The following is a 12,665-nucleotide window of genomic DNA, read 5'->3' as shown; positions in this document are numbered from 1 at the left end:
GAGGCTGGGGCTGGGGCTGGGACAGTGCAGGACCCCCCCAGGGCATGGTGGGGATTTTCTAGCCCTGTGCCCAGCCCAGTTCCTGAAAACAGTCAGTGTGGAGGTCTTCTGGGAGCATCTCTGGGCCTGGTGGTTGCTGGCTTCTGCTTGGGAGGTGGTGGGGCTGATGGATAGGAGGCCCAGCTCATGCCCCTTCTCCTGCCCCAGCACAACAGGCTGGAGCCCAGGAAGGGGTGCTGGGGCCTGACCACTCTGGGGCACCCTGGGAAAGGGATGCTGCCTCTGGCAGAACCCTCCCCAGTAAACGGTGAAGGGGAGAGGAGCACGTGTGCGTGCACAGGTGTGTGTGTGTGTGTGTGTGTGTGTGAGAGAGAGAGAGAGAGAGAGAGAGAGAATGAAAGAGGGAGAGAGAGAATGACAAAAAGAAAGAGAGGGAGAAGGATAGAGAAAGGGAGAAAGAGAGGAGAGGGAGAGGTGAAGATAGAAAGAGGGAGAAGGGGGGGAGAGAAGGCAGAGAGAAGGGGGGGAGAGAAGGCAGAGAGAATGGGGGAGGGAAAGAGAGAGAGAAGAGGGAGAGAGGAGAGAGACAGGGAGAGAGAGAGGTAGGGAGGGAGAAAAAGAGGGAGGGAGAGAGAGACAGTATAAAGTAGGGCTGACATTTTTGGCAGTTAAAAGTGACCCCCACAAAGGAGAGCCCTGTCCAGCTTGTCCTCATGTCTGGACACCCCATCCCCCCAATCAAGCTGACATCCCACTTCCTGTGTGTTCAGCCCCTTCTCCTTCCTCCATGCTGCCCCCCTCTTTGTTTTTGCTTGCCAAGCATGCTCTTCCTAAGAACCCAAGAAGCTGTTTCTTTTCCCTCAAACAAACAAGCAAACAAACTTGTGATATCAGTGTCTGCCTTTCAGCCCTTGTGTGTTCCTGTTCCTCTCAGGATAACAGGGCTCTGAGCCCCCTTCCATCCTCCCCCCAGCACCTCTCTCTCACAAGCAAGGACAGCTTGGCCCCACAGAGCTGCCCCTGGTCTGGGAACAGTGAGGCCAGTTTCTGGGCACCACTGACCCTGTGCTCACTCCCCCTGGGCAGAGCCTTCCTCTGGCTTGGCAGACTGATTGAGGCGGTGGGGTGGCTCTCCTCCACCTTCATCCTCTCCCTGCCGCATACCCCCAACAAGCCTGCTGATCAGGGGCCACATTCTCTTCCAGGGAGACTGAAAGCCCAGGGTGTGAGTGCCCAGCACTTGATCCACTGCACCATCTCCTGGGCCTACTGAAAGCCCAGAGAAGCTGTGTCCTCTGCCAAAGGTCACACAGCAAAGGTCACACACGGAGGCTTACAGTTCCGGTAAGTTTATTCAAACCCTTCAGAAATCCCCTCCTTTTTTTTTCCCTTTGAGCACCTGCTGGGGGTCATGTCTTCTTCCCTAAACTCTCTCAGTTTCACTGCTCCATCTAGAAAGTGGGCTTGATAACTGTGTCAAGGATTTTACAGCGATAAGCTCTTAGATTGCTCACGAAAATATATGTCCTTTTGATTATATATTTAAAAACTTTAAAAAAATACTTATTTTCCCTTTTGTTGCCCTTGTTGTTTTTTATTGTTGTTGCAATTATTGTTGTTATTGATGTCGTTGTTGTTAGATAGGACAGAGAAATGGAGAGAGGAGGAGAAGACAGAGAGGGGGAGAGAAAGATAGACACCTGCTGACCTGCTTCACCACCTGTGAAGCGACTCCCCTGCAGGTGGGGAGCTGGGGGCTCGGACTGGGATCCTTACACCAGGCCTTGCGCTTTGTGTCACATGCGCTTAACCCGCTGCACTACCATGCTTCCTCACAAGCTGGCCTTTTAGTGTCATGATGAGCTAGGTCTGGACTAGAACTTGGGCTCCCTCAATGTTCTCAAGCTCATTCATTCATTTGATCAGTGGCTAGGGACCGTCCTCCAAGATTGCCCAGGCCCAGTCCTGTGGCATCCTCAGCAATATTCTCCTTGGGCCCACGTGCCCCAGTTCTGCCTACTGACTCTGGTGATCACAGCCTCGGGGGTCTGAATGTTGACCCCAGCCTGGAGTGCTCATCCTCACCTCCTGTCCCCTCTGTCATGCCCCATGCTTCTGCTGCCTGGGTGCCTCACCCCTGTCTCCTGGTGGGGAGTCTGCACCAGCAGAGCCTCTGAGAAGCCCCCACAAGCAGAGGTCCCCTGTGGCCGCCTGCTGTCCCCTCCTGGGGTAACCTGCACCTTCCTTCCGAGAGTCACCTTCAAAAATTTCCATGACCTCGAATGGCTCCTGCCACGCCCTAGCGGCCTAGCGGGGGTTTGGGCTGTTGCCTGGGTTCAAAGGACCAACACATAAACACAGGCTCTTCTCCTGTCAAAAGAATCCCTTGTGTTTCCCTGAGGCCCTGGGGGTGGGTGGGACTCTGGGCAGCTCCTCATCTCTGGGTTCTGCACCCAGCACCCCTGGGGGGTGTCCTCTGTGCCGGGAGCAGCTCCTTCTTACAGTTCACTGGGAGCAGGGGCAGAGGGGGCCTCAGGCTGGCTGGGGGGTTGGTGCTAGGGGGGGGGGGGATGAAAGGAATCATGGAGGCAGATGCACCATTGCAGTGCTGACTTAACTTCTAAGGGGCCACCGGTGTCACCTTCCGGAAGTCAGGGAGCCCTGCTGGGGATGGTGGGGGTTGGGAGGGCAGTGACCTGCTGTGCTGGACAGACACCCAGTGTGGGCTCCCTCTGGGGTGAGCCGGCTCTCTAAGACCTTGAGGCAACACGCCCAGGTGACCCTGTCTACCACCAGGACCCCCACCTGTCTTCAGGATAAAGGGACAACCCCAGAAGGACCCCCTTTCCTGAGAAGGCTCGTACCTGCCCCACCCCCCAGTCTGGCTGGACAGCCCCACCTCCCCTACCCTCCCAATCAGGAGCCCTGCGGGCTGGCTCCATGTTTATCCCACCAATCGGCACAGGGACCAACACATAGCTGGGGGAGGGGGGTGCTGTTGCCCTTTGACACCCCCCTCCCAACAGCCTTTGACCCATCCCGGATGGTGGAGCTGGGGCAGGCAAGCCAGCGGGGTAGGACAGGACTGTGATCATCTTAAAGGACGCTGGGTGGCACATACAGCTCAGTGGGTAGGGCCCCAGGAGCAGCCCAGGCTACAGGCTGTGTCTGGATGAAAAGGTCTGAGGGGCGCTGAGCGCGTTTACTTGAGCTCTACATACATGGAGTGGACTTGGAGCAAGAGGTTCCAAGTCTGGCTTCTTAATTAGTTAATTAAATTTGATTTCCACCAGGGTTATCGCTGGGGTTCAGTGCCTGTATGACAAGTCTACCACTCCTGGTTAACACTTTTTTCCTTTTCCTTTTCTTTTTCTATTATTATTATTATTATTATTATTTTTTACATATAGAGAGAGAAATTGAGAAAGGGAAGAGAGAGATAGAGAGAGAAAGAGACAGAGACAGTTGCAAACCTACTTCATTGTTCACGAAGCTTTTCTCCCCTGCAGGCACTGGCTTGAAACCTGGTCCTTGCACCTAGTGACATATCAAGCATTATTCTTCCCCCTTTATTGGGGAATTAATGTTTTACAGTCGACAGTAAATACAATAGTTTGTAAATGCATAACATTTCTGTTTTCCACATAACAATACAACCCCCACAAGGTCCTCTGTCATCCTTTTCCAGAACCTGTATTCTTCCCCCCACCCCAGAGTCTTTTACTTTGGTGCAATATACCAACTCCAGTCCAGATTCTGATCTTGCTTTTCAGCTTCTGCCTGAGAGTGAGATCATCCCATATTCACCCTTCTGTTTCTGACTTATTTCACTTAACATGATTTCTTCAAGTTCCATCCAAGATGGGCTGAAAATGGTGAAATCACCATTTTTAATAGCTGAGTAGTATTCCATTGTGTATATAGACCACAACTTGCTCAGCCACTCATCTGTTGTTGGACACCTGGGTTGCTTTCAGGTTTTGGCTACTACAAATTGTGCTGCTATGAACATAGGTGTACACAAATCTTTTTGGATGGGTGTGTTGGGTTCCTTAGGATATATTCATAAGCATGAGTTTTAACTCCAGTTCACTACCAGGTGGTTTTCAGTAGAAGCTTTCAAGCTGCTGCAGCTGTTGGACACACTTGGACCTGCCAAGTCAGGAAAGCAGAAGCAACTAATTTAGGTGCAAACATCACTGTGACTTTTTTGTTGCTTATCTATGGGGCTCAGTGCCAGCACCATGAATCCACTGCTCCTGGTGGCCATTTTTTCCTTTCCTTTCTTTCTTTCTTTCTTTCTTTCTTTCTTTCTTTCTTTCTTTCTTTCTTTCTTTCTTTCTTTCTTCTTCTTCTTCTTCTTCTTCTTCTTCTTCTTCTTCTTCTTCTTCTTCTTCTTCTTCTTTTTTCTATTTTATTTGACATGACAGAGTGAAATTGGGGGGGGAAGGAGAGAGAGAGAGAGAAAGAGAGGCACCTGCAGACCTGTCCACTACTTGTTAAGCATCCCCTGTGCAGGTGGGCAGTGGAGGCTTGAACCTGGGTCCTTATAGATGGTAATGTGTGCTCTCTAATAGGTACACCACTGTCAGACTCTTATCATTGTGCTTTTGTGGGAGAAAATGAACAAACGACCCAACAGGGTAAAAAAGTATCCCAACACAATTTTAATAATGAATATTCAAGCAGTATCCCAATGGTGGTAACAGTTAGGTAGAAGGAGGGGGCATGCATTGGGCTCTGTAGTTCCTGTCTCCCTCCCTCTCTCCCTTCTTCCTTTCTTCCTTCCCTCCTTCCCCCGTCTCCTTCTAGGACCCATCCAACCTCCTCCTGGAGGAGGGCGGGGGTGCAGACTGGGTGGCGGACACCGGCCATTGCAGTTTGCACCACGTGGCTTAACCAGGTGTGCTACTACCCTACTTGGGGTGCTCGAATGAATAAAGATTTCAATTGTCCTACCGCCACAAGCTTGGTTCCTGGGTCACCTCTCTCTCTCTCTCCCTCTCTCTCTCTCTCTCTCCACTAGCCCAACAGCCTCTGACCATGGATGGGAAGCCGGCAGTCCCCGATGGTGCTCCTGAGGTATCCTGGCTCCCCGAGGCAGCAGGAGAGAAGTTGGACCCAGAAGGCGAGGACCAGGTAAAGGAGCGCGGCCAGTGGAACAACAAGATGGAGTTCGTGTTGTCTGTGGCTGGCGAGATCATTGGGCTGGGCAATGTTTGGAGGTTCCCTTACCTCTGCTACAAGAATGGAGGGGGTGAGTAGATGTGGAGGGAGGTGTGGTGGGTTGCACTGGACCTGATGCCCAAGGTGCCTCCTGGGCACAACAGCCAGCATGAAGGAGCTGAGAGCAGCTGGAGGATGGGCTCGGGCTGGGCTCCACCCTAGCCTGGGTGCCCAGATGAGTGACAGAATGTAGAGTGACAGGTGGAGATGAAATGAGTGATGTGTCTGACAGGAAGAGCTGGAGTGTTGAATGGGCTCACTCAGCACCCTCTGCACAGGTCAGCTGTTGATTCAGTCAACTAAAATCACTACTGTATTCTTTGAATAAATTTGATTGTTTTGAAGTTGACTTAGAACCCAACCTTCAGATATATGTACAGCCTTAAATTAAGAATTATACCTTCATAAACATGGAGACATGGTCACCATGGAAAGTTCCTTAAAAGGTTCCTTGAAAATCTCCATCCTTGTGTACTTGACTCCTTGATCCATTTCTCTCGATCTTTAGCTCACTCTCCAACTAGTAACCAACTCCATGTATTCTGCCTCTAAAAGTTTGTGTTGGTTTTGCCTGTGTGTTTCTTTTGTTTATTAAAAATATTATTGATATGATAGATAGAAACTGAGAAGGAAAGAGGATGGAGAAGGAGGAGGAGGAGAAGAAGAAGAAGAAGAGAGAGAGAGAGAAAGGAAGAGACTTGCAACACTGCTTTGCTACATGTGAAACTTTCCCCTTGCAGGTGGGGACCAGGGGCTTGAACCTGGATTCTTGTGCATGGTAACACAAGCATTCAAACAGGTGTGCCATCACCGAACACCTTTTCTTTCTTTCTCTCTCTCTCTTTCTTCCTTCCTTCCTTCTTTCCTTCCTTCCTTCCTTCCTTCCTTCCTTCCTTCCTTCCTTCCTCCCTTCCTTCCTTTCTTTCTCTCTTTTTTTCTTATTAAATTTTCTTTTGGTGTTGTCTTTATTAGATAGAGACAGACAGAAATTCAGAGGAAAGGAGGTAATAAGCAGAGACCTGCTTCACCACTTGCAAAGCATTCCCCCTGCAGGTGAAGGACGGGGACTCCAACCTGAGTCCTTGCACATTGTAACATGTACATTCAACCAGGTGTCCCACCACCCAGTCCCACCCTTTTGTTTCTTTATACTTATTTGTATATGATGAGCAAAATCCTACAGTTTCTGCCTTTCTCCATTTTATTAGCATAGTGGCTTTAGGTCCATCTATATTGTTGTAAATGGCAAGATTTCATCATTACTAATAGTTAAGTAGTTCTCTCTCTACATATATACATCACTCTGTTTTTATCCATTTGTCTGTTATGGGGTGCTTGGGTTGCTTTCACATCATGAATACTGTAATTATGCTATAATAAATGTGGGATGCATATATATTTTTGTATTCATGTTTTTGTATTCTGCAGACAGATACCCAGTGGGGGAAGAGTTGGGCTACATGGTATTTCTATTCTTGATCTTTTGAGGCAGTGTATACGGTTTTCTGTAATGGTTGCACCAGTAGACACACCCACCACCACTGTGCAGGTATTCTCTTCCTGCTGCCACATTCTTTTTTTTTTTAATATTTTATTTTATTTATTTATTCCCTTTTGTTGCCCTTGTTGTTTTATTGTTGTAGTTATTATTGTTGTTGTTGTTGTTGTTGGATAGGACAGAGAGAAATGGAGAGAGGAGGGGAAGACAGAGAGGAGGAGAGAAAGATAGACACCTGCAGACCTGCTTCACCGCCTGTGAAGCGACTCCCCTGCAGGTGGGGAGCCGGGGTTCGAACCGGGATCCTTATGCCAGTCCTTGTGCTTTGTGCCACCTGCGCTTAACCCGCTGCCCTATAGCCCGACTCCCTTTTTTTTTTTAATATTTTATTTTATTTATTTCTACTGCCACATTCTTATAAATACTTGTTGTCTCTTGCCTTTTTTTTTTTGATAACAGTTATTCTAACATGTGCAAGGTGCTATCTCATTGTGGTTTTGATCTACATTTCCCTAACAATCAGTGTTATGAACAACTTTTCATATGCTTACTGGTCATCTCTTTGGAGAAGTATCTCTTTTTGTCTTCTTCCCATATGTAATATGTGTATTGTTGTTACATTGTGTACCAGTTCTTCACACATTTTGGACATTAAGCCCTGGTTCAATGTGTGATTTGCAGATTAACTTCTCCTACTGACTAGTGTGTGTATGGGTCTTCTTTGTGCTGGATACTTTTCTAGATACAGTGTGTCCAAAACTAGGGATGGCTAGTTGGTTACCGAGAAATTAGTGTCATGGAATGTCGAATGGTGACGCGTCAGACAGTAAGAAGCAAAACAGGAAAGAAGGGAAAGGAACAAGGGCCATGGGGTAGGGGTGGAGGGGTGGTCAATACATGAAATAAGGAGACCAGGAAAGACTTTGTTGAGGAAGTGATGTTTGAGCAGAGATTTGAAGGGAGTAGAACCAAGTTTTACAAATGGATATTACGTAAATAAAATGCAAATAAACCTTTGCTGCATCTACTGCAAAAATGAAGATCATTCTCAGCAACCAGAACGTTGACATTTCGGAGAATGTTGACATCTTTTTGAAGGGCTTCATGATCATCATGAAGGGCCCCAGAGGCACCCTGTGGAGGGACTTCAACCACATCAATGTAGAGCTCAGTCTCCTTGGAAAGAAAAAGAAGCTGCTCCGAGTTGACAAATGGTGGGGAAATAGAAAGGAACTGGCTACTGTTGGCACTGTCTGAAACCATGTCCAGAACATGATCGAGGGTGTTGCACTCGGTTTCCGATACAAAATGAGGTCTGTGTGTGCTCACCTCCCTATCAACATTGTTATCAGGAGAATGGGTCTCTTGTTGAAATCAGACATTTCTTGGGTGAAAAAATACATACACAGGTTCAAATTGCTCCATATCTCAAGCCCAGAAAGATGAATTAATTCTTGAAGGAAATGACATCGAACTTGTATCAAATTCAGCTGCATTGATTCAGCTACAACTGTTAAAAACAAAGATATCCAGAAATTTTTGGATGGTATCTATGTTTCTGAAAAAGGAACAGTTCAGCAGGCTGATGAATAATCTCTAAGTTGTCCAACCACATGAGCAGCAAAATAAAGGGATGACTCATCAGACATACTTGTAATCTCTTAAAAGATGCAATAAAAGCCATTATTGGTTTGGAACTTTAAAGAAATGCAAATAGAGAGAACAGCAAGTGCAAAGGTTCTGGGGTAAAAGTGCAGTTGGCATGTTTGAGAGCCAGCAGGGAGGCCAGCATGATTGGGAAGATGGAACATAGGCAGGCCAGCAGGGAAGTCATTTCACTCCACTTGCATGAGATCTGGAGAAAAGGCTGGATTCTTAGAGGCAAGAAGCAGGGTGGCAGCTAGTGGGGGGGAGGGCAGGAATGAAGGGGCACTGTTAATGAGGAGCTTTTCAATTTGGATTTGGCATGATGCTGGCAAAATAGCTCACCTGGATAGTGTTCTGCTTTGCTAGGTTCACAACCCAGGTTTGAACTCAGCCCCCACCATAGTGAAGGAATTTTCAGTGCTGTGGTCTTTTTGCTTTTCTGTCTCTATCTGGAAGAAAAATCAATTTGGCATGGGTAAAGAAGACCCTGAGGTGAGTGGTGCTGATGCTTGTACAATAATGTGAATATGCTTCGGGCAGCTAAACTGTGGACAGAGAGAAACTGAGGAGTGGGGAACCAGAGAGGGTGAGAGACAGAGACACTGCTTGTGAAGCTTCCTTGTTGAAGGTGGGGACTGGGGGCTTGAATGTGGGTCCTTGGCAAGGTCCTTTTCCAGGACCTGTACTCTCCCACCCACCCACCACAGAGTCTTTTACTTTGGTGCATTATGCCAATTCCAGTTCAGGTTCTACTTGTGTTTTCTCTTCTGATCTTGTTTTTCAACTTCTGCCTGAGAGTGAGATCATCCCATATATATCCTTCTGTTTCTGATTTATTTCACTTAACATGATTTCTTCAAGATCCATCCAAGATTGGCTGAAAATAGTGAAATCACCATTTTTAATAGCTGAGTAGTATTCCATTTTGTATATACACCACAACTTGCTCAGCCACTCATGATATACCTTTTAAGATGGTTATCTAGTAATACAGAATAAGCTCCAGTTGTTGAAAGAGAGAGAAATGTAGATGTGTCATAATTGAGGATGTATGTAATGTGTCTCCTGCCCTTCCCTTTGTCTTACTTGAGAGTTACAGTATAGTAGTTTAAATAACAGACTCAGACTCACACTGTCTGGGCTTGCGTCTTTCTTCCTTCCAGGTGTATTGAGTTTTTAAAAAATTGACTTAATAATGATCAACAAGACCATAGGATAATAGATATAGTATATTGACTTTTCAATTTGAAAAGACTTATCTAGTCACTAGTTAATGAGAGAGAGAGAAAGAGAGAGAGAGAGAAGGAGAAAGAGAGAGAGGGAGAGAGAAAACACAAATCAGAGCTCTGGCACATGCAATGCCAGGGATTGAACTTGGGTCCTCTTGCTTGAGAGTCCAAAGCTTTCCCTGCACCTCCTCCTAGGCTGCACCTGTGTATCAATCCTTTACTTTCAAACAGGTGGTATCTCTGACATCTCTGTGGTGGGGTGGCACTGATGCCTGCTTCACAGGAGGCTGATCTGCCAGGATTCTGACACTGAGTTGCCCCTACTTCTGATGGGCCTCAGCGATAGAAGGAGCTGCATGGGCATGGGTGGGCATCTAATTCAAGTGTGACTTGCTGGCTGGTCTTAGCTTGGGGGGCCTGTGTGCCTTACCACAGAGTTCAGGACTCCCGGGCCCCGAGACTCTGGAGCCGAGGATGGGTCTCCCCTGCTAGGACCCTAGATCAGAGCATTGTGGACCTACCTCTCAGAAAGATGGAAGTAAAAACCTTTTTCCCCAAGGTGTTTTGGTTTTTCCCCCAAAGTGGAGCGAACTTAATAATTAAACAAGCATATCAGATCATTACAGAACACATGTGTCTGAGCTCTCAGATACTAAGCTAACTCTATGTGTGAAGCACACTGGGAAAATATGTGGAGCCCAGCTTACACTTCCACCTTCACATCCATGTCCTTTCCTTCCTTCCCCCACCCCCTGTGGGTTTGAACTGGAAAATCCTTGCTGTCCCAGCTTGCACACAGGGGGGCTGGGCACTGGAGCCCCTGGCTAAGTACATGTATTACTAAGTGCAAGGGTCTGAGTTCAAGTCCCTGGCCCCCACCTGCAGGGGGAAGCTTCATGAGAGGTGAAACAGTGCTGCAGGCATTTCTCTGTCTCTCTCCCTCTATTTTCCCTTCGCTCTCAATTTCTCTGTTCTATCAAATGAAATAAACAGTTTAAAACATTTTTAACATTTATTTATTCCCTTTTATTACCCTTGTTATTTTATTGTTGTGGTTATTATTGTTGTCATAGTTATTGGACAGGACAGAGAGAAATGGAGAGAGGAGGGGAAGACAGGGGAAGAGAAAGATAGACACCTGCAGACCTGCTTCACCACCTATGAAGCGACTCCCCTGCAGGTGGGGAGCCAGGGGCTCAAACCGGGATTATTACACCTGTCCTTGCACTGTGCGCCACCTGAGCTTAACTCTCTGTGCTGCTGCCCGACTCCCTAAAACATTTTTAAGAGAAGAAAATCCATTTGAAGGGGGGGCGGTAAGGCTGGCAGGGGCTGGAGCTGAGGTTCTGGGAACTAATCCCCTCTCCTCACAGGAGCCTTCTTCATCCCCTATTTCATCTTCTTCTTTACCTGCGGCATTCCCCTCTTCTTCCTGGAAGTGGCGCTGGGCCAGTACACCAGCCAGGGGAGCGTCACAGCCTGGCGGAAGATCTGCCCCCTCCTCCAGGGTGAGTGTCCCCTCTCTCCTTCTTCCACCTGTCCCTTGGGTCACCCCCTGTGCCCTATGCTGGGTGGTTCTGCTCCTGCCATGGGGCAGGCAGTTGGAGGTGGCCCCCCATTCTCTCCCAAGAGTGGAACCTGTCCCCAGGGTTCAGTGAGAAGCCCAAGAGGCAGCCTTTTTGGAGAAGTTCATCATGCATATGGAGTGGGGAGAAGACTGATTCCTCCTGCCCCCTAGGAACCCCAGGGCTGCCTCCAGCTTACAGGCTGGACAGAGGTGGGGTGTAGGGGCCGGCTAGGAGTCCAACTACTGTGTGTGTGTGTGTGTGTGTGTGTGTGTGTGTGTGTGTGTGTGTGTGCAAGGCCAGTCTGATTTGACTCCTTTGGGGGCACCCAATGGAGCCAGGTGGGGGTTGAGTGGAGGGATGTGGCTAAGTGAAAGCTGGGTCCCCCCACATACCTACTCTGAGTCTGGATGTTCCAGGGGTGTTGTGGTCCTGGCAGAGCTCAGCTTTGGGTGCCCTCCACACAGAACTGGGGACCTGATACCATCCAGAGGCTTCTGTTCCCAGCCCTGGGCACATGCTTCCCTAAAGATACGCTTCCCTGGGGTACACATCTCTTGGGGGTATACACCTCTCAGGGCACCCCTCCCTAGGCATATGCTTCCCTGGGGTACACACCTCTCTGGGGCACATGCCCCCCAGGCACAAGCCTCCATGGGGTACACACCTTTCAGGGCATATACCTCCCTGGGCACAGGCCTCCCTGGGTCACGTGCTCACTTCTGTGGATGCCATGGATGAGGGAGCAGTGTAAACAGATGGTCTTGGGCAGGAATTGCTGCTCCCTCTTTTCCAGCTGAAGAGAAGCCTCTCCATCTCTGGTGGTCCAGGCCAATACCCCCAGTCCAGCCCCCACTCCCTAATCACCACATCTCCCTCCTCAGACACCCACAGCCCTCCTTCTAGCTGGTTACATCTCCTTTCCACTACTTCTCAGGGGCTGAGCCTGGCACAGTCCCTGTCTGTCCTATGCTCCCTGCCCCTTATGCCCCCTTTTCCCTGAGCTGGGAGGACTGGAAAGTGCAGAGAAAGAAGCCCCTGCCCCCCAGAGCTACCCCCATACCCATCCTCCCAGGAGCTGCTGTCACTGAAGCAAGGGGTCTTGGTGATGGGACAACACACAGGCAGGGCCGGGGCCTGGTTGGGTGTCCAGGTCCAAGCCGCTGCTCCACATGGAAAGCTCTATAGCACGGGAGGAAGCTCTGTGCTATGGTGTCTCTTTGAGGTTTTCTGAAAGAAAACATGACCTGGAGCCTTGAAATAACACATGTGATGCCCAGACTACACACACACACACACACACACACACACTCACTCACACATGCACACACACACACACACACACACACACACACACACACACACACACGTCTATTTGTATCAGATCAGAGATGCATTCTAGGCTGCATAATGCACACTATAAAAGTAATGTAAAAATATATATTATTTTGGGAGTCGGGCGGTAGTGCAGCAGGTTAAGCTCAGGTGGCGCAAAGCACA

General features: G+C 48.6%; 1 protein-coding gene across 9 annotated transcripts in view; it reads left to right on the top strand.

Moving 5' to 3' along the window:
* SLC6A12 (solute carrier family 6 member 12) overlaps positions 1-12,665 on the top strand; it is a 30,984-nt gene that overhangs the window by 4,344 nt on the left and 13,975 nt on the right. For 7 of the 9 annotated variants that reach the window (XM_016189624.2, XM_016189626.2, XM_060190317.1 and 4 more), the window contains 3 exons: positions 1,206-1,344; positions 5,027-5,257; positions 10,974-11,108. In XM_016189624.2, the coding sequence (XP_016045110.1) occupies positions 5,044-5,257; positions 10,974-11,108 (349 nt within the window). In that variant the 5' untranslated portion in view covers positions 1,206-1,344; positions 5,027-5,043. Of the gene's footprint in view, positions 1-1,205; positions 1,345-4,108; positions 4,188-5,026; positions 5,258-10,973; positions 11,109-12,665 lie in introns of those variants that run through there. The other 2 variants (XM_060190316.1, XM_060190315.1) reach the window with 2 other exon arrangements.

This window comes from Erinaceus europaeus, chromosome 4 (assembly GCF_950295315.1).
Source record: "Erinaceus europaeus chromosome 4, mEriEur2.1, whole genome shotgun sequence".
Lineage (NCBI taxonomy): Eukaryota > Metazoa > Chordata > Mammalia > Eulipotyphla > Erinaceidae > Erinaceus > Erinaceus europaeus.
The sequence above is the reverse complement of the archived record's forward strand: the minus strand, read 5'-3'. Positions and strand labels throughout refer to the sequence as shown.